At 41.0% G+C, this 20,379-nt stretch overlaps 1 protein-coding gene across 1 annotated transcript; it reads left to right on the top strand.

Moving 5' to 3' along the window:
• Positions 1–733: 733 nt before the first annotated feature.
• Positions 734–19,891, top strand: ARF4 (ADP ribosylation factor 4). Its single transcript, XM_062201127.1, has 6 exons — positions 734–1,055; positions 9,571–9,651; positions 9,877–9,986; positions 15,495–15,566; positions 16,949–17,074; positions 18,945–19,891. Exons 1-6 carry the CDS (start codon positions 989–991, stop codon positions 19,029–19,031), a joined length of 543 nt encoding a protein of 180 aa, XP_062057111.1. The 5' UTR covers positions 734–988; the 3' UTR covers positions 19,032–19,891.
• Positions 19,892–20,379: the final 488 nt, after the last annotated feature.

The raw sequence follows: 20,379 nt of genomic DNA, 5'->3' as shown, positions 1-20,379 counted from the left end.
GTGTATTAAGATCAGAAATTATCTTCAAGTAAGGGCTTCATGTTTCTTCCAGGAAAAGTACGAGAAAAAGCGAGCCTTTCTGGTCGTCTTCCCTTAAAAATGCAATAGCCGATGGAAGTCTGTTGGAGAACTCTTGGCATAGGATTAAGGATCTTCAAGGCCTGGGCTGGGGGGCCGAACTGTCTAGTTTCCACTCTTTCATAGGTGATCGCCATCTCTCCGCCCGCAGGTCGGCTTTTAATCACTCCTCTTTTGGGAAGGTAGGGCCCATCTTCAGGCCTCCACTAGGACAAGTTTCTTGTCGCGTTTGTGAAACATGTACATTTGTGGGTACCTCCAACGTGCGCAGCGTCTCAGAGCAGGAAGCTCTAAAGCAAGAAACAAACTAATTTTCTAACCCATAATGCACTGCTCTCCTTCCCGGAAGCGAAGACTACAACCCCGACAACGCATTCATCCGGGGGAAAGCGTCTCCCCCTAAAGCCTGATTGGGAGTGACGGAGCGAGGCATTATGGGGCTTCACCGATCTCCTCCTAGTACGCATGTGCCAAGCGCCCGGCCCCGGGAGCCACGTCCCGGAGGTGGCGGCGGCGAGAGAAGCACGTCAGCCAAATTGGCCAATCCCTGGCGTGCGCAGGCGCAGTGGTTCCGGCAGCACCGGAAGCGCAGGGGGATGGGGCGGCGGTGACGCGATTCTGTCCGCGTTGGAGGGGCCGGGCCGCTGCCGGAGTCGCCGCGACCGCCGCGTGACGTGGCACAGCCGGAGGTTTAGAGCCAGAGCCTGAGCTGTCGCGGCAGTCGCCGAGCAGGTCCTTGCCCCGCTAGTGCCTGTCCCGGAGCTTCGCCCGACGCGCCGGCCGGCGAGCCGCCCCTGCCGCCCTCTTTCTTCCTCGGCTCTTTCTCGTCCAGTTTGCCAGGAGGGTGAAAGAAGGCCCAGGGACGCCCCAAACCCCTCTGCTTCTGCCCATAGCAAGTGCCACTACCGCCATGGGCCTCACTATCTCCTCTCTCTTCTCCCGCCTCTTCGGCAAGAAGCAGATGCGCATCTTGATGGGTGAGTGAGGGGCCAGCCTGGCCCGGCGGGGGTCGGGGGAAGGCCGGATGGTCGCTCGGGACGGCCTCGGGCCCTGTTTTTTTCTCTCCGCCGGCCGTGGTGGGGGAGGGGTGGCGAGTTGGGGGTCGGAAAGACTCCGGGGGAACAATGGGGCGAAGAGTAAGCGGTCGCCTCAGATCTGTCTTCCGAGAAGACCCGGACCGGGCTTCGGGCGAGGTTTCCTCCTCCTCGGCTTCGCTGGTTCTTGCTCTTAGTGAAACCCGGACGAGGCTGGGCGGAGCGGGGGGAGTGGAGGCGAACTCCTGGAAGCGAACGCAGGGTAGGCCCATTGTGAGAGTGCCCGGGTACGGGCAGCGGTCGGGAGGGCGGCACGGCGACTCCAGCCTTTCCTCCGCCTTTCCGCTTCGTGTACACACTGTACACTCTGTTGGTTTTGTGAGCGATCGGCCGCCGAGAGCCCGGAGCCACCGGGGCAGGAAGTGACCAGGCCCAGTGCGCTGGCCGGGGAGCGCCCAGCTTCCCCGGAGTCCGGTGTCCTCGGAGCTCGCCTTGCTAACCTTGCCTCGCTCGGGATTCCGCTTATTCTTTTTAATTAATATTCTCATAACATGCAGACTACGTTCATCATGTGGGTTTCTTTTCGTTACTTTCGAGAACTTTAATAGCATTTGGCTTATTATTTTTGAGTATCCAACTAATTTTTATCCAGCTGGCTCAACGTTTCATGCAGAAAAACAAAATCTCATTTTTAAAAAAATTTGATGAATATTCAGTACCTGAACTGAACATCATGACTTGATTTTAGAGTAGCTATGTTAAATGATAGCTACAAAGTTAAGCTGGTTTGTTTTGAAATTCCTTTCGAAACAGGGTTTTAAAACTGCCCTTTAGGGATCCTTTTTTGCTCAGCCCAGGGCAAACGGCTGTCACTTGGGTGATGTGACAGTCCGTTCTTCCTAGTAATGTGAGGAGTGTGCATCACAGCTGAGCCTCTCCACCTTTGAACATTGAAACTTGTTGGTTCTGCTTGCGAATTTCTACGTTAGGAATAAAATTAGACTGAAAAAAAAAAAAAAAACTTGCTGCTTTATTAGCTGATTTTCTCCAGAGGGGCCCCGGGAAGGTCGTGGTATTTTAGCGCTCTCCCACCTGGGAAAGTTTTCTTCGGAAGTGAAATAGGCTGCTTGAAGAATAAGGAGATCCACGTTGAGTTCTATTTTCACTTTCCGGCTAATTCAGCTGGTTTAAGGTTCGTAGAAGGGTTGTTTGTGATTATTCACACAGGTAAATTTCTGAAATTACCTTTATGCAGAAGACATCAAATTATCTTAGGAAGGCAAGCATGCTATTTGAGATTTAAGTGGCTGAATATTTTCAGTCTGAAAAAGGACCTGAAGTCACTGAGAACTTTGGACTGTGAGAAATAAATTTCCAGTCTATTCCTTCCAGAGATTAACCAGTACACAGTTGTGTTCCCAAAAGATGCTGTATGTTGTTCTCTACTTAAAACACTTGTAGCAAACGAATTGATATTTTTAGTTACCTTAGTCTTTTGTCATGGCTGAACTTGAGGGAAGAAAGGTAGAATTATGCTATAAACACTTTCCTCTGTTTACTGATAGCACTTTACCCTCCCCGAAAATAGTGATTGGAAGAAAATGGAAAAGTTTTTAATTTTCTGCATTTGTGCAGCAGATGGAAGTTATGCTGGGATTATTCAGTTTATATCATGCTTTATTACTCAAGTTTGTATTTGATTTGTGCCTCAGTTTGGGGATAGTCAGTTTTTCTTGATTACAAAAACTTTGTAAGAGCCACTTACAGTAAGTCATTAAAGGAAATATTAACAAGTGAGAGATATGCGCACTAAGAAGGAAAACAGTGATATGGAAGTTTGGTAGTTCTAAGATTTTTCAGTCTGGCCTTATGAGTGATTGACAGCAGAAATCACTCTTAAAATGAATACTTTGAAGGTGTACACCCCATCTAAGTGTTGGAGTTAGCAGTGAATATTTTTTCACATACTTGTGTGCTACTTTTTCCTTTATCAAAAAGGCTTAGGTAAAATTTATGCTGTCCTGAGTCAGTGGCTTTTTCACACTTTGCTATTTTAAAGTATATTAAGAGTTAACTAACAATCTGGTTTGTGAAACCACTGTAGAGAAGTTTTCATTTCTGCACGGCTGCTGACTCCCAAATACAAGTAACTTAAAAAATTTTTAGCTGTAGTAAGTTTGCCAATATCAAATCTGTATTGCCTTGTATGTCATTGTGGTTTTCTGGGACCAGAAAGGTTTAGGAGTTAGGATCCTTTATTTGTGAATTTGAAAAATGTTACCATTATTTTGGGTGAGGCTTCAAACTAAAGACTAGTGTTTCATACTTTTATTCTAGCATACTTTGTAAATGTTTATTATTTTAAAGATTCTAAAAATGTCATTTTTATTAAATTTAAAAAATTCAGAAAAAGTTATAATTATCTGTAGTTTCCTCATCTCAGTGTTAATATTTTGTCATACTTTGAACCTTTTAGCTTTTATAAAACCTCAAATTGTAGTTTTTTGTTCTCTTTTTGAATTAGCATATTATAAGCATTTTCTCATGTCAGTTGAAAACCTACTTGCCAGCATTTTCCAAAAAATAGCCCTTCAATTACTTATGTGATTATAGGAAACAATAGAAAAGGGAGACATCTAGTTTCATGCGTTTAGAAGTTGACAGGTACAGCCACCCTTACATGTACTGTCCTGCATTATTACTCAGTATAGTTCTACGAGACTTTGAGGATTTGCTGCTGGAGAATGCATTAGTAAAAATGCAGGTGTTCTGATGTGTTGAATGTAAACAAAACCTAAATATACTTTTTCCATGTACCTAGTTTCAGATTGGATGGTCAAACTTCTAAAGAGGTAGATAAATGTTAAGATTCACAGTGTGTCTACCCAAAGGCAGGATGGCAGTGTATAAATACTGTTTGAGAAATCTGGCATCAGAACTAGGGATTTTTGTTTTGTGTTTTATTTAATTGAAATAACAATTTGCATACTATAAAGTTTACCCATTTATCATCTACATTTCAGTGTTGTTTAGAATATTCACAAACTTTACTAACCATCACCACTGTCTAGTTCCAAATTATTTTCTTCATTCCCCAAAGATAGCCCATATCCTTGAGCAGTTACTCCCAGTCTTGTCCCCGTCCTCTGGCAACTGTAGTCTCCTTGCTATTTGTTTGTCTGTTGTCAACATTTCATATAATGGAATGTCATCTATGTAGCTTTTTGTATAACTTTTGCTACCCATGACTTCAAAGTTCGTTTATAGAATATTTATGTCCTTCATTCCTTTTTATGGCTAAATAGTAATTCCATTGTATGGATGTAATACCACATTTTGTTTATACATTCATCAGTTGATGGAATTTTTTATTACACTTTGACTCTTTTTGTTACTGTATTTAACATTTTGCGGAACTGACAAACTTTTTCAAAGTAGCAACACCATTGTGCAGTCCCATGAATTAAGTATGAAGGTTCTAGTTTCTGAAGATCTAGGTCTTTGAATACCTGTTCTACTTTGATTTTGGGGACATTTCCTAACCTCATATGTCCTCATCTGAAAAATGGAAGGTTGTTTTGAAGGTTAAGTTATAAAAATGTTGGAATCACTGAGTATTATGCTTGGAACACAGTAAGCACTCAGTTTTAAATTATTTTAAAATTATTAGGAAAATGTCTTTCAATCTTGTAGGAAGTTTGGAAGCTGAAGGAAAACATGAAGAAACTATAATTTTTTTCATCTGAAAATATGCTTTTTTTCTTCCTAGTCCTTCTGCATTAGCTTCTTTCCTGAAAATCGAGATAATTGGATCTAGTCTCTTTGACTTAAATTACAAGTTATTTCTCCCTGCCAAATTGGTTTGACATACTTTTTAATGATTAGCAAAGGTTTTTGAGGTAGTTTTGCTTGCTGTATTAATACTTTTGTTAGAGTATATGTCTAGTTAAGAAGAACAAGTAATGATTCTAGTATATCTTTCCATACAGTCACGTGTTTATGAGGTGGAGGCGAGGGAGAACATTGCTGGACTGTATAGATTAGTTTTATCTTGGTTAGTTGAAAATTGGTTGTAGTTTAATTTTATGGAAAAATCTCACTGCTAAATACTGCAACATTAATGAAATATATAACTCAAAAATGACCAAAATGGCACGGAAGTATTAGAACCAGCTTATTTTTTGACTAAAGAACTATATAATGAGATTTTTTTGCTAAGATTTATTTATTTATTTCAAAGTCGGAGTTAAAGAAAGAGGGAGAGATGGAGAGAGAGATCTTCCATCTGTTGGTTCTGCAGTGGCTGGGCCTGGGCCAGAGGAGAGTCAGGAGCTTCTTCTGGGTCTCACACATGGGTGCAGGACCCCACATACTTGGACTATCTTCTGTTGCTTTCCCAGACCATTAACAGGGCGCTGGATTGAAAGTGGAGCAGCCAGGATCTGAATCAGTGCCCATTTGGGATGCTGGCCTCTCAGGTGGTAGCTTTACCCACTGTGTGGCAGCGCTGACCCATATAAAGAGGATTAAGTATATAAGTATATATATATACACATATATATATAATTTTTTAAAAGATTAATTTATTTGAGAGGCAGAGACAGAGAGATAGAGAGGTCTTCCATCACTTCCCAGATCCACAATGGCTGGAGCTGCACAGATCCAAAGCCAGAAGCTTCCTTGGGGTCTCCCACACGGGTGTAAGAGCCCAAGCACTTGGGCCATCTTCCACTGCTTTCCCAGGCCATAGCAGAGAGCTGAATAGAAAGTGGAGCAGCCAGGACTCGAACCAATGCCCATGTGGGATGCCAGCACCACAGTTGGAAGGCTCCACCCACTATACCACAGCATCGGCCCCTATATTTTATATTTTATGTTAACATACAGTGAGTGTGTCTGCCAAAAAAAACCCAAAGGCAGAATGGCAGAATATAAATAAAATATGGTGTCAGAACTAGAGATTTTTGGTTTGTGATTTTAATATCCAAAAATATAAAGATACATATTTATATTTTTGTACATAGAGTTGTGCTTCGTGAAGTCCATAGTTGAGACAGTTTTTTAAAAATTGAGTAGCAGACACAAGCACACACGTGCACACAGAAGCCTTTCATCTGCTAGTTCACTCCCCAAATGCTTGGTAGTAGAGACATGAATCTAGGCCTCCCTTGTGGGTGTCAGGGACACAACTGCCTGCGTCATCACCTGCTCCCTCTCAGGGTGTGTGCATTAGCAGGAAGCTGGAATCAGAAACAGCTGGGTCTGTAACCTGGGTACTGCAATATGAGATGAGATTTCCCAAATAACAGTTTACCCACTGTGCCAAATGCCCCATCCAACTCTTTGTTTCTTAAATTCTTGGTTTGAATTTACGTGTGGCTGTTATTTTGGATATAGCTACAAAAGTTACCTTCTCTGTGGCTCTTAGCCATTAAACTCTTGCTTCATAGTTTTTATTTAAAATGATTTGTGGTTGTTTAAAAGGTCTTAGGATGACACTGGAAGCACTTCCTTTTTAAGAAAAAAAAAAAACATAAAAATGAGTATATAAAACATAATCAAGGCCCTCAAGCAGTCTTATTCCAAAAGTTAGAAAATGTAACCAGCCCAGTATTCTAATAAAATAAATTTACTATTTGAGAATTTTTTTCCTTTTTTTATATTGTTTTTTAATTTACTTACTTGAAAGGCAGAATGACAGAGGAAGTGACAGAGAGAAATCCTCCATCTGCTTTCATTGCATAAATGACTGGAGCCCAGAGCTCAATCCAAGTCTCCCATGTGAATTGCAGGGGTCCAATCACTTAGGCCATCTGCTGCTGCTGCTGTCTCAGGTGCATTAAAAGGGATATGATCAGAAGCTGAACAGCTTGGACTTGAACCAGTGCTCTGATATGGGATGCCCGTGTCAGGTGGTGGCTTAATTTGCTGTGCCACAACACAGACTCTGGACTTGAGAATTTTTTTTTTTTTTTAAGATTTAATTTATTTATTTGAGAAGTAGAATTAGACAGTGAGAGGGAGAGACAGAAAGGTCTTCCGTCCGTTGGTTTACTCCAGATGGCCACAACAACTGGAGCTGCACAGATCCAAAGGCAGGACCCAGGAGCTTCCTGGTCTCCCATGTGGGTGCAGGGGCCCAAGGACTTGGGCCATCTTCTACTGCTTTCCCAGGCCACAGCAGAGAGCAGGATTGGAAGAGGAGCAGCCAGGACTAGAACTGCCACCCATATGGGATGTGGGCACCACATGTGGAGGATTAACCTACTGCGCCACAGCACCAGCCCCAGACTTGAGAATTTGTAACATGAAAATGATAAGGATAAACAATTCTAACAGTAAGAGAACTGTTAAATATACAAGCAGATACAAAGCTTATTAAAAGAAAATTGGATTACTTAAAAAATAATGTAATCATTTGTTTTGGATTTCTCAAATTCTTTGTCAGTATTTTGTTTTTACTTTAATTGGAATTACCTTACAACTTGGGTGCCAGGAACCAAAGGATTTGGCCCATCCTCTGCTGCTTTCCCAGGCACATTAGTAGGGAGCTGGATTGGCAGTGGAATAGCCGGTACTTGAACCGGTGCCCATATAGGATGCCGGTATTGGCTGGCAGTGGCTTTACTTGCTACACCACAACGTTGGCCTCGATTTACTTTGTTTTTAAATGACAGTATTACATACAATTGGACCTCCAAGGAGGATTTAGGTAGGAGCCATAGTTCTCAAAACCTGACTTGTTTTTTTTTTTTTTTTTTTTTCTCTAACTGGCATCTCAGTTTTAATTCTGATATGCCTTCATTGTGTTTCGACTTAGTTAAAGGTAAATTTTGAGTCACTTAAAAATGTAATCTATGGGGACTGGCATTGTGGGTAAAGTCACCACCTGTGGTGCTAGCATCCCATATGGGAGCCAGTTCACTTTGTGTCCCAACTGCTCCAATTCTTATCCAGCTCCCTGCTGACGGCTTAGAAAAGCAGCAGAAGATGGCCCAAGTGTTTGGGCCCTTGCTGTCTTCATAGGAGACCCTGGTGAAGCCCTTGGTTCCTGGCTTCAGCCTGGGTGTTGCAGCCATCTGGGGAGTGAAGCAGTGGTTGAAAGATTTTTCTCTCTGTTCCTCTCTCTCTCTCTAACTTGACTTTCAAAATAAATAAAAATTTTAAAAATTTTGTCTGTGTTGCTAAAGAGGCCTTAGGCTTTTAAGAGGCTTAGCTTTGTAGAACAGTGAAAAGATCTGATTGTTTTCTGCCCTCCCATCTTCATTTTCTGTATTTTTATTGAAAATGCCAAATTTTAAGGTAGCTACTTTGAGTTTATTGTTACTACATTTTTTTATTTTTTTTTATAGTGTCTATACTTGAAAAATAAAACACTTTGTGTGACAGTTTTTCTTATGCCTGCGAATACAGGCTTGCGAATAATTGTTCACTGACTATAGTGTCATATTATTTTGGAAGGAATAAGGTGGCATCCCAGGATGAGAAGTGAAGAGTGGGATTTAATTTGAGGACATAACAATAAGAAGGCATAATAGACTTGAGTCTGAAGAGGGATTTAAAGCTACCTTTTGTTGGGTTTAGAATAGAGTTGTTGCATGGGTGGAAGAAGCCTGAATTGCTTGCAGCCTTCATTTCTGTTTTGGACTGATAAAAATTTGCACAGAAATGTAAATTAGATAAGTGAGGTGTTTTCTTTTTAACTTAGCTGCATTGTTTTCATTTGCTAAGTCCTGCTTTGATTTAAATATTAAATATCTCTGCTTAAATCAATACTTAATTGAAGTATTCAAAAAAATCTTTGATAAGATAAACCCAGGCAGCTTGGATGTGATACTCTTAGGAAAATGATATGTTCAATAAGATAATTAGATGTTAATCTTTCATTTACGGGAGATTTAGCAAACAAGGTAGACTGTTCAGGTTTCGAGTCATACTTAATAAGCATTTAACTTGCTATTAATTTTCACCCTAATAAAGAGATATACCCTTTTGTTCTAGTTTTTTTCCCCACAAATAAGCACATTTCTCTCTCCTTGTACCTCCACTGTTTTAAGAGTTTAGAGATTATTTATATCTGAGATAATATGATAGAATGATTTTATACAGATAAACCAGACTTTGGTTTTTATTTCTATATATCTGATGTTGAAATGGCTTCAGGTAAGAGCAAAATTGGAATCATCTCCCTTATTGCTAAAAGGGGCCCAAGATGTATTTGCATAGATTTTATGCTAACTTCAAGACCTCTTCTCCAAAATTTGCTCTGTAAATAAAGGAAGATTAAGTTTTTCAGAGAAAAATGGAGAGACTCTGTAGGAAATGTTGCCTTTGGGAATTAGAAATGAGATACTTTCAATTGTTACTCATATTTGTGCCTTGAATAGACTATAAACTTGTAAAATTATTTCTTTGTGTGCTTTTGGCCCACATTTAAATCTATAATGTCTTCTTCTAGTTGGATTGGATGCTGCGGGCAAGACGACCATTCTGTATAAACTGAAGTTAGGGGAGATAGTCACCACCATTCCTACCATTGGTAAGAAAGTTTACAGATGACTTCAATGTATATCATGATGATATATGGTAAAGAGAAATAGAATAAGGCTATTTTGAAATTGTCTTTATTAAGCTGTTGATTATCTTGGTATTTTAACAAAAGCTATTCTAAGTAGAGAGACTTCCTCAATAAAAGAATTTGTTTTCTTAATGATGCTTTATTGTGCACAGGCTTCATTTTTGGTTTTTGTGGTTTTTTTTGTAGGTTTTAATGTGGAAACAGTAGAATATAAGAACATTTGTTTCACAGTATGGGATGTTGGTGGTCAAGATAAAATTAGGCCTCTCTGGAGGCATTACTTCCAGAATACCCAGGTGAGGAATGCTATACAAATTTTGATAAGTTTCTAGGATTCATGCTCTGAAATTTAGATTAATATCTGGTGTTTTCTTGGATTTCAGTGTTTATTGTATGAGTTGGCATTCTTATCACTATCTCCATATTCTTTCATGGATTCCCACTCATGCTTTTGAAAGCTAAGTACTTGGGGTGGAAGAATTATATAGCCATCATAGATATTGGAAGTGGTGGGTACAGGCATAGCTCTCAAGAGTGAGTTAGGTATCTCATCAGTAGTTCTTTGATTTCATTCTCAGTTTAGAAAGTAAAATCTGAGTTACTAAAATCTGTAACTTTCTGTCATTGTATTTTCTAATGACTGTAAGGCAGTTGATGGTCTTTCTCTTAGCCATGTTGTATTTATTAAAGTTACATTAATATAAATCTGTGTTGACTTATAAGATATTTTTGTATTATCATGTGGTATGCATAAGGGTACCTCAACAAATCTGTGGGAAATGAAGTTAAAAATTTAGGCTGGTGCTACAGCTCAATAGGCTAATCCTCCGCCTGTGGCGCTGGCACCCCGGGTTCTAGTCCCGGTTGGGGCGCTGGATTCTGTCCCGGTTGCTCCTCTTCCAGTCCAGCTCTCTGCTGTGGCCCGGGAAGGCAGTGGAGGATGGCCCAAGTGCTTGGGCCCTGCACCCGCATGGGAGACCAGGAGAATCACCTGGCTCCTGCCTTCGGATCAGCGCAGTGCACCGGCCGCAGCATGCCGGCTGCAGTGGTCATTGGGGGGAGGGGGGGGTGAACCAACGGTAAAGGAAGACCTTTCTCTCTGTCTCTCTTTCTCTCTCTCTCTCACTGTCCACTCTGCCTGTCAAAAAGAAAAAGAAAAATTTATTCTGATACAAAAATTTGTAATCCATACATGTGATGAGTCTTCATGGAAAAATCTTTGATGGAAGAACTGCTTGGATTTTTTTTTTTTTTTTTTTTTTGGACAGACAGAGAGAAAGGTCTTCCTTCTGTTGGTTTACCCCCACAAATGGCTGCTATAGCCGGCGCGCTGCGCCGATCCGAAGCCAAGAGCCAGGTGCTTCCTCCTGCTCTCCCATGCAGGTGCAGGGCCCAAGCACTTGCGCCATCCTCCACTGCCTTCCCAGGCCACAGCAGAGAGCTGGACTGGAAGAGGAGCAACCGGGACTAGAACCTGGGGTGCTGGCGCCACAGGCGGAGGATTAGCCTAGTGAGCCGCAGTGCTGGCCGAACTGCTTGGATCTGTTTGTTTTTTTTCTTAAGATTTATTTATTTGAAAGAGAGTTAGACATAGAGAGAGAAAGATCTTCTGCCTACTGGTTCACTCTCCAAATGGCCACAGCAACCAGGGCTGGGCCAAGCCAAAGCCAGGAGCCAGGAGCTTCTTCCAGGTCTTTCGTGTGGGTCTAGGGGCCCAAGTACTTGGACCATCTTTCACTACTTTCCCAGGCCCATTAGCAGGGAGCTGGATCGGAAGTGGAGCAGCCAGGACTCAAACCAGTCCTCATGATGGGATCAGAAGTTGAGCTGCTGTGTCTTGAACCAGCACCCATATGGGATGTTGGCATCACAGGCAGAAGCTTAACCTGCTATAACATAGTGTTGGCTCCTCTTATAATTTTTTTAAATAGAGAAATATACAGTAAATTAACATTGTCTTTACTCCATTATGCACTAGGACCACCAGAATTTCTTACTCCCTTTTAGCTAAAACCTATTATCATTCAATCAACCTTTCCAGTCCCTTTCTCCCCATTTCTCTCCCAGCTTTTGCAAAGTACAATTACAATTTTAACTTTTATGAAATTACTTTTTTTCTTTTTAGACTCCACATATGAGTGAGATAATGTGATATTTGTATTTGTATGCTTAATAACTTCTAGCTCCATCCATGTTGTTCAAATGATACAATTTCATCTTTGCTTACATTTTATCCATTCATCAGTTGATAGACATTTAGGTTGTTTCCATTTCCTAATGTGAATATCACTGCAATAAACAGAGTGCAGATGTCTCTTTGACACAGATGGATTTCATTTCATTGTAAAACCTTGTACATCTTTCACCCTTGTCATTTTTTTTTTTAAATTTATTTATTTGAAAGGCAGAGTTAGAGGCAGAGACAGAGATAGATAAAGAAAGGTCTGCCATCTACTGGTTCACTCTACGGACAGCCACAATGGCCAGGAGCTAGGAGCTTCCTCTGGTCTCCCATGCAGGTACAGAGGCCCAGACACTTGGGCCATCCTTTACTGCTTTCCCAGACCATAGCAGAGAGCTGGATCAAAAGTAGAGCAGCTGGGACACGAACCAGCACCCATATGGGATGCCAGCATTGCAGGTGGTAGCTCCACCCACTGTGTTACAGCTACCCCCTAATTTTTTTTTTTCTAATTTAAATTCAGTCAGATTTATTTGAGAGACTGAGGCTTCCATCTCCAAAATGCCTACAGCAGCCTCCAGCAGGGCTGAAGCTGGGAACCAGGAAGTCAGTCTACATCTTCCGCATGGGTTGCAGGAACCCAATCTCTTGAATCATCACTGCTGCCTCTGAGGGTCTCCATTAGCAGGAAGTTGGAGTCAAGAGTGGAGTTGGATATTGAACCCAGGCACTTCAACATGGAATGTGTGCATCTTAATCAACCACTAGGTCAAATGCCCACCTCTGTTAAAATTCCTGACTATGGTAACCATGGTCTTAACCCTAGATTTGTTTAGAATACTTTGTTCAAAGAACCTTGAGTTCTTAATTTGAGATTAGAGTCATTCTTGAACTCTTCTGACTACTTTAGAATTAAAAGTACTTCTTCCTAGGGAGCTCATGCCTGTTAGGGAAAGCTTTATGTATTACCTTGACATAATTAGAGCTAAGCTCTTAGCTTGCATTTCTAGCATTCCTGATCAAGTTGTTCTAGCATTAACATTGAAGAGAAACTAATTGTAACCATTTAACTATGTTTCTTCTTTATATTAACAGTGCAGGATACAGTGTTTGTTGCAGTAAACTGTTCTTCCCTCATTAGATAATCTGATTATTTTGCTGTTCTAAATATTTTGCTTTTTATATAATCTTATAGCATGTGGGCTTATTTTTAGAATCCTACCTTTTCTACACTCTTGGTTTTGGACTTTTCCATTAGGAGAATAATTTAGAATATTTTTTTTAAAATTTATTTATTTGAAAGAGTTACAGAGAGGCAGATGCAGAGAGAGAGAAGTCTTCCATCTGCTGGTTCACTCCCCATATAGCCAGAATGGCTGGAGCTGGACTGATCTGAAGCCAGGAGCCCGGGAGCTTCTGGGTTTCCTTGCCAGTGCAGGGGCCCAAGTACTTGGGCCATCTTCTGCTGCTTTCCCAGGCCATAGCAGAATTGGATTGGAAGTAGAGCAACCGGGACTCAAACTGGCACCCATTTGGGATGCTGGCACTGCAGGCAGCAGCTTTACCTACTATGTCACAGCACCGGCCCCAAGAACTTACTCTTTTTTTGCCAGGCAGAGTTAAAGAGACAGAGTTATAGACAGAGACAGACAGAGAAGAGGTCTTCCTTCCGTTGGTTCACTCCCCTAATGGCTGCTACGGCCGTTGCTGCGCCGATCTGGAGCCAGGAGCCGGGTGCTTCCTCCCGGTCTACCGTGCAAGTACAGGGACCCAAGCACTTGAGCCATCCTCCGCTGCCCTCCCGGGCTACAACAGAGAGCTGGACTGGAAGAGGAGCAACCGGGACTAGTACCTGGCGCCCCAACCGGGACTAGAACCTGGGGTGCCGGTGCCACAGGCAGAGGATTAGCCAAGTGAGTCGTGGCGCCGGCTGTAAGAATTTATTCTTAAAATGATTCTGCCCCTTAGTAATGCTACTTCGGGACTGATAGCATTGTTTACATTTTAAAACAGTAAAAATGGAAGGTTGGTAGTGAAGACAGATCCTTGGAGAGGCATCATCTCTAGTATAGGGTAGGTTAAAAAGAAGGTTTTTGGAGATAGGGGAAGGAGGAGACATTACTAAATGCCTGATAAGTCTAACATAATAGATCCTTTTATGCCTCTGTCATTACATTTAATCTGTAATGGGCTTAAGAAGTTGGTAGTATTATTTTGCTTTATACAAGAGGAGGCATGTTCAAGGATTAAACAACAAGTAGGACTGCGATTTGAGTTTGGCTATGCTAAAGTTTTTAAGATAGGATGTTTGGTTTTCAATAGAGGTGACATTTATTCTTAGCATAGTTGAGAAAATGATCAGTTGCTTAAGAGTAAGATTTGGGGAGTAGGGGCGGAGAGCAGATTGTTAATCAGGCACAGAGGTGTGATTAGATAGGAAGGAGAGTTAAGATTTTGTAGATTTGAAATACCATTAAAACTAATACTTGTTTCTTAGTATTAGAACCTTAGGGGTTTTGTTTTGTTTTGTTTATTTATTTAAAGTTTTATTTATTTGAAATAGTTGGAGAAATGGAGAGTCAGAGATCTTCCTTTCCATTTACTGTCCCATTCCTTAGATGACCACAGTGGCCAGGCCTGAGCCGGGCCAGAGTCAGGAGCCAGGAGCTTCCTCCAGGTCCACCACATGGGTGGCAGGGGCCCAAGCACTTAAGCCATTTTCCACTGCTTTTCCCTGGCTATTAGCAGGGAGCTGGATTGAAAGTAGAATCTGTGCTCACATGGGATGCCGATATTTCAGATTGTGGCTTTACCTGCCATGCCACAATACCAACCCCCGGTTTTGTTTTTAAATACACTTTTTTAAAAAAAAAAAAAAAAAAAAAAAACATACGTACTTATTTGAAAGGCAGAGTTACAGAGAGGCAGAGGCACAGAGAGGGAGAGAGAGGTCTTCCATCTGCTAGTTCACTCCCAAAGTGGCTGCAACTGCCAGAGCTGGGCCGATCTGAAGCCAGGAGCCAGGAACTTCTTCCGGGTCTCCCACATGGGTGCAGGGGCCCAAGGACTTGGGCCATCTTTTACTGCTTTCCCAGGCCATAGCAGAGAGCTGGATCAGAAGTGGAGCAGCTGGGACTCAAACCAGCACCTGTATGGGATGCTGGCACTGCAGGCTGTGGCTTTATCCACTAAGCCATAGCAACAAGCCCCTCACCCCCTTTTAAGATTTATTTATGTGAAATGCAGAATTACAGAGAATGAGGGGAAGAGAGAGACAATCTTCTAACTACTGGCTCACTCCCTGAATGGCTGCATCAGCTGGGGCTTGGTAAGATCGAAGCCAGGAGTTAAGACCTTTATCCAGGTCTCCCATGTGGGTGCTGGGGAGCCCAAGGGCTTGGCCATCTTCCCCTGCTTTCCCAGGCACATGAGCAGGGCAGCTGGATCGGAAGTGGAGCAGCAGGGACTAAAAGCAGCATCCAGGCAGTAGTTTTACCCACTGTGCCATAGCACAGGCCCTGAGACATTTTCTTCCTAGTATGTTTTGCTTGATACTATTTTGCTGCTGTTTGATATTTAGTATTCTTTACTGTTATAATTTATTGAAATAATTTTTTCCTAGGGTCTTATTTTTGTGGTAGATAGCAATGACCGTGAAAGAATTCAGGAAGGAGCAGAAGAGCTGCGGAAAATCGTAAGAATATACTTTAAATTTGTTATTTTCAAGATAAATGTTTTGATGTGATGTTCTTATTTGTGATTCGTACATTTGAGCTGTGGTTATACTGTACAAATGAAGAGCTAGAAGGAATCTTGAGAAGCTTTGTTATACATGGGTTCTCAAAAATACACAGAGCTTTTGTAAAAACATCTGGAGGAGTAGCTACTTCAGTAAATTAAGAGGAAGGTACAGGTTGTGTTTAGAATGCTCCATAATTGATTTTGATGGTATATTTCTGGTAAGGGATCCTAATTTGGTCCTGTCCCTCCTTATTTATTTGAAATAGTAAAATTATGAGAGAGAGAAAGATCTTCCATCTGCTGGTTCACTCCTCAAATGGCTGCAGTGGCCAGGGCTGGGTCAGGCTGAAGCCAGGAGCTTCTTTTGGGTTTTCCTTGTAGGTGGCAAGGCCCAAGCACTTAGGCCATCTTTTACTGCTTTCCCACATGCCTGTGGTAACTTACTTGATTTGAGATAACTGTGTAGTTTTCCTTACTGGGACTTGTTAAATACCAAAAGACATTTTGAACTGTATGTATGATCATATTGTTGGCTTTTTATGTTTTAATTCTTTTGAGAACCTCTGAATAAAAACATGAAATGAAAAAATGTTTATTTTGGTGCAAAAATGATTTAATCCATGCCTAAGTAGTCTTCAAAAAGTTCATGGTAAGGCATATTAGGATAAAATCATGTGGAGATTTCAAAAAATTTGGTACCAAAACTTAACTTTTAATTCCATTTTTGAAAAAGATTTATTTATTTGAAAGGCATAGTTACACAGAGAGAGAGGTCTTCTGTCCACTGGTTCACTCTTTAAATGGCCATAACAGCTAGGAGTGGGCCAGGCCAAAGGCAGGAGCCAGGGACTTCTTCCGAGTTTCCCATGTGGGTGTAGGGGCCTAAGTATTTGGGCCATCTTCTGCTGCTTTCCCAGGCGCTTTAGCAGGGAGCTAGATTAGAAGTGCAACAGCTGGGACTCAAACTGGCACGTGTGTGGGATGCTGTCATCACAGACAGTAGCTTAACCCACAAAGCCACAACGGTGGCCCCTAATGGAATATTTCAAGAACTTTTTGAAGCATCCTCATAGTTCTTGCCTGTGTTGATCCTCTGACCCTTGAGTGAGTGTAGGATGATATACTTGAAGAGCAATTCTTCTTTACTTGAAGGCATATGATGATCTGTTGAATGTATATAATAAGACCTGAACTTTATGTAGAGAAATTTGGTTGATGTTTAATAATGTATTTAGTGCTGAATAAAAGGTATATAGAAGAGGTCAGTGTTTTACCTGATTTGTTGGAATAACTCAATTCCAGTTTGGTAGTTAATGCCTTCGTGTTTATTTCCAGCTTCAGGAAGACGAGCTTCAGGATGCAGTACTGCTGCTTTTTGCGAACAAACAGGATTTGCCAAATGCTATGGCCATCAGTGAAATGACAGATAAATTAGGTCTTCAGTCTCTTCGTAACAGAACAGTAAGTATTCAGAGGTTGATATTAACCTCCTGAGTGTATGTTAAAGTACACTGATATCTTAATCCATTTTTTAAAATTTTAATTTATCACTTAAGGATCCAAAGTTTAACTATATTAATTTAATTTAGTTTTTTTTAACTTTATCTTCAGTATGAAGAGGTAGAAAACTACTGTAAGAGAATTACAGTATCTGTTGTTATGTATTTAAAGATTTATTTATTGATTTTTTTTATTATTTTTTTTTTTTTCAAAAAGAAAGGGAGAGAGATACCCGCCATCTGCTGATTCACTCCCGAGTGGCTGTGACAGGCCACATTGAGCCAGGCCAAAGCCAGGAGCTTCATCCAGGTCTCCTGTGTGGTTGGCAGGTCCCAAGTACTTGGGGCATCTTCCAATGCTTTCCCAGGCCATTAGAAGGGGGTTGAATTGGAAGTGGAGCAGTCTGGACACAAACTGGCACCTTAACTGCTATACCACAAAGCCAGTCTCTGTTATTCTTAATTTTAATTTTGTGTCTTTTAAGTAGTTCTACAGCAAATATTTTGTAACTTGGTTTTCATATAAGGCTCAGTATTTAGCAGCTGTATTTTAGATGATAGGGTTTCTTTTTTTTTTTTTTTTTTTTGGGCAGAGTGGACAGTGAGAGAGAGAGAGAGAAAGGTCTTCCTTTGCCGTTGTTCACCCTCCAGTGGCCGCCGCGACTGGCGCGCTGCGGCCGGCATACCACGCTGATCTGAAGCCAGGAGCCAGGAGCTTCTCCTGGTCTCCCATGCAGGTGCAGGGCCCAAGGACTTGGGCCATCCTCCACTGCACTCCCTGGCCACAGCAGAGAGCTGGCCTGGAAGAGGAGCAACCGGGACAGAATCCGGTGCCCTGACCAAGACTAGAACCCGGTAGGCCGGCGCCGTGGCTCAACAGGCTAATCCTCCGCCTTGAGGCACCGGCCCACTGGGTTCTAGTCCCGGTTGGGGTGCCGGATTCTATCCCAGTTGCCGCTCTTCCAGGCCAGCTCTCTGCTATGGCCCGGAAAGGCAGTGGAGGATGGCCCAAGTGCTTGGGCCCTGCACCCGCATGGGAGACCAGGATAAGCACCTGGCTCCTGGCTTCGGATCAGCGCGATGCGCCAGCCGCAGCTGCCATTGGAGGGTGAACCAATGGCAAAAAGGAAGACCTTTTCTCTGTCTCTCTCTCACTATCCACTCTGCCTGTCCAAAAAAAAAAAGCAGTTGATAAAACTGATTTTAAAAAATGCCCTTAAAGGTAAAAACTGCATTCTGTGCTTTTTTTCTTGATACTTTATAGTGTTTTTCATTTCATGTAGTTAATGGAGATAAAATTCATTTGCATGTAAAACGGTGAAAGATTTTAGAATGCATGTGACTAAAAATTATTTGAAAAGTTTTGCCCCTAATATAACAGCAGACTGTACTCTTTCAAAAAAATTTGTTGCTTCTGCTTAGTTTTATTGGTAAGAAAGTTAGCAAGTGGGTTTTCAGATGAACCAGTAGAAGGTTGAGTAAATCTAGTGAATGAATGGAAATAGCTATGAAGAGAGCTTTGTAAGAAGTGAGATGTGTGAGAAGACTCCTAATCTAAAGGATAGAAATATTCGAGTGATCTTTATAGTTACAAATACTGTTAAATATAAAATAATCTTTTATTTTAATTAACCTGTTAACCTATTTATTCACATTACTGAGGTTTCTTTTTTTTTTTTTTTTTTTTTCTTTCTTTTTTTCCTGTTTATGGTTACTCTTAACTCAGTAATATACTTGGGCATTTGGGGAAATATTTAATTTTTTGATAAAGAAAATTGATACTGGTTCCATGCAGTCTTATAATGAATTATTTTCTTGTCCTTTCTTCACAGTGGTATGTTCAGGCCACTTGTGCTACACAAGGAACTGGTCTGTATGAGGGACTTGACTGGCTGTCAAATGAGCTTTCAAAACGTTAAACTGGATACTCTAACCACGGACGTGTTTGATAGAATTGGTCTAGGCTTGTTACAACACAATTAGTTTGCATCTTGGTTATTAAACAGTATCTGGGACTGGTTTGGGCAGAATAATACAGCGTTTAAACTTATTTTGTTGCCAATTATTGTTTACCAAGTATAATGTTGCTATTGAGCAATATGCTTGGATTTAAAGAAATTCTCCTTGGGGAAAAAAGTGTCCTCTTTTAATTTTACTTCCCTTAAGCCTAAATGCCTGGACATAGCTATTGTGACACCTTTAAATAAATCCGTTTTGAATGTTTGAGCCCACAACAAATAATGTTTTAAAGTTATCCCCTTGTTACTTTATTGATACCTTTATCATTCCTGGGACAGTCTGCTGATTTAAAAATGTAGCATTCCATTTGTATTTATTTCTATCCCTTGCCAAAAAGATTTTCTAATACTGCTTGTACCAGCCAGGGAAATGCTCCCAAAACACTATTCAGCTCTCTTGCACTGAAGAACTTATTTTTCCCCATTATCGACTCCTGGCTTCCATTAGCCAAACTTACCTTGGCGTGGTTTGGATTTGATAGCTAATTAATTCTGTGCTGGTTGCAAAGAGTTCATAGTGAGATGGTTTTTTTAATACTCAGCAGATTGTCTTCCTTTCTATTGTATCTTTTTTATGTTGCATGTTGCTTTTGGTATCAGCCTGACTCTTTGCCCAGTATATGATAGTTCTGCTGATGTTTTATTGTTTATTGGTGAACATAGTTTCATTAAGAGTTTTTGGAAAATTCATCAGACTCAATGAATAAGTTTTCTTCATAACCCATTTGGAATTATTCCTAATAAAATGATAAAATAGATAATTGTGTGTGTCCTTTTTGAATCTTGAAGATAGTTGAAATAGATTTTCTTGTATATTTTATATAGTGTGAAGTATATACTATAAATCCCAGTGGGTTTACTAATTGTTTAAATTGGAAATAAAATGAGCCATTATGTGTATAACAATGCAGAGCAACACTAGAAATTTATTTTCTTTGATAAAATACCATTTGATGATATGAATTTCTAAAGTCACACCAAGAGGAAAAACTCCATAATAGAATGAAATGCCCCATAAGCATGTATGCATGTGTTTGTTTCACAGCTAATAGTAGCTTAAAAGTTTTTTTCAGTGCTGTTTGCATGACAAAATGCATAGACTGGTAATGCTGCTGCTCCTCCAGCAAGTAAGTTCATGCTTTTCCTTTTTAACCTCACAAATTTGAAAACTTCAACAGAAAGTTGCATGTGACATTGTTTTGTCAATAAGGACTTAAAGGTACACCTTACCACATTTTTTAATTACAGA

Source organism: Lepus europaeus, chromosome 9 (assembly GCF_033115175.1).
Source record: "Lepus europaeus isolate LE1 chromosome 9, mLepTim1.pri, whole genome shotgun sequence".
NCBI classification, from domain to species: Eukaryota; Metazoa; Chordata; class Mammalia; order Lagomorpha; family Leporidae; genus Lepus; species Lepus europaeus.
Note: the sequence above shows the minus strand (reverse complement) of the source record. Positions and strands in the feature narration are given on the sequence as shown.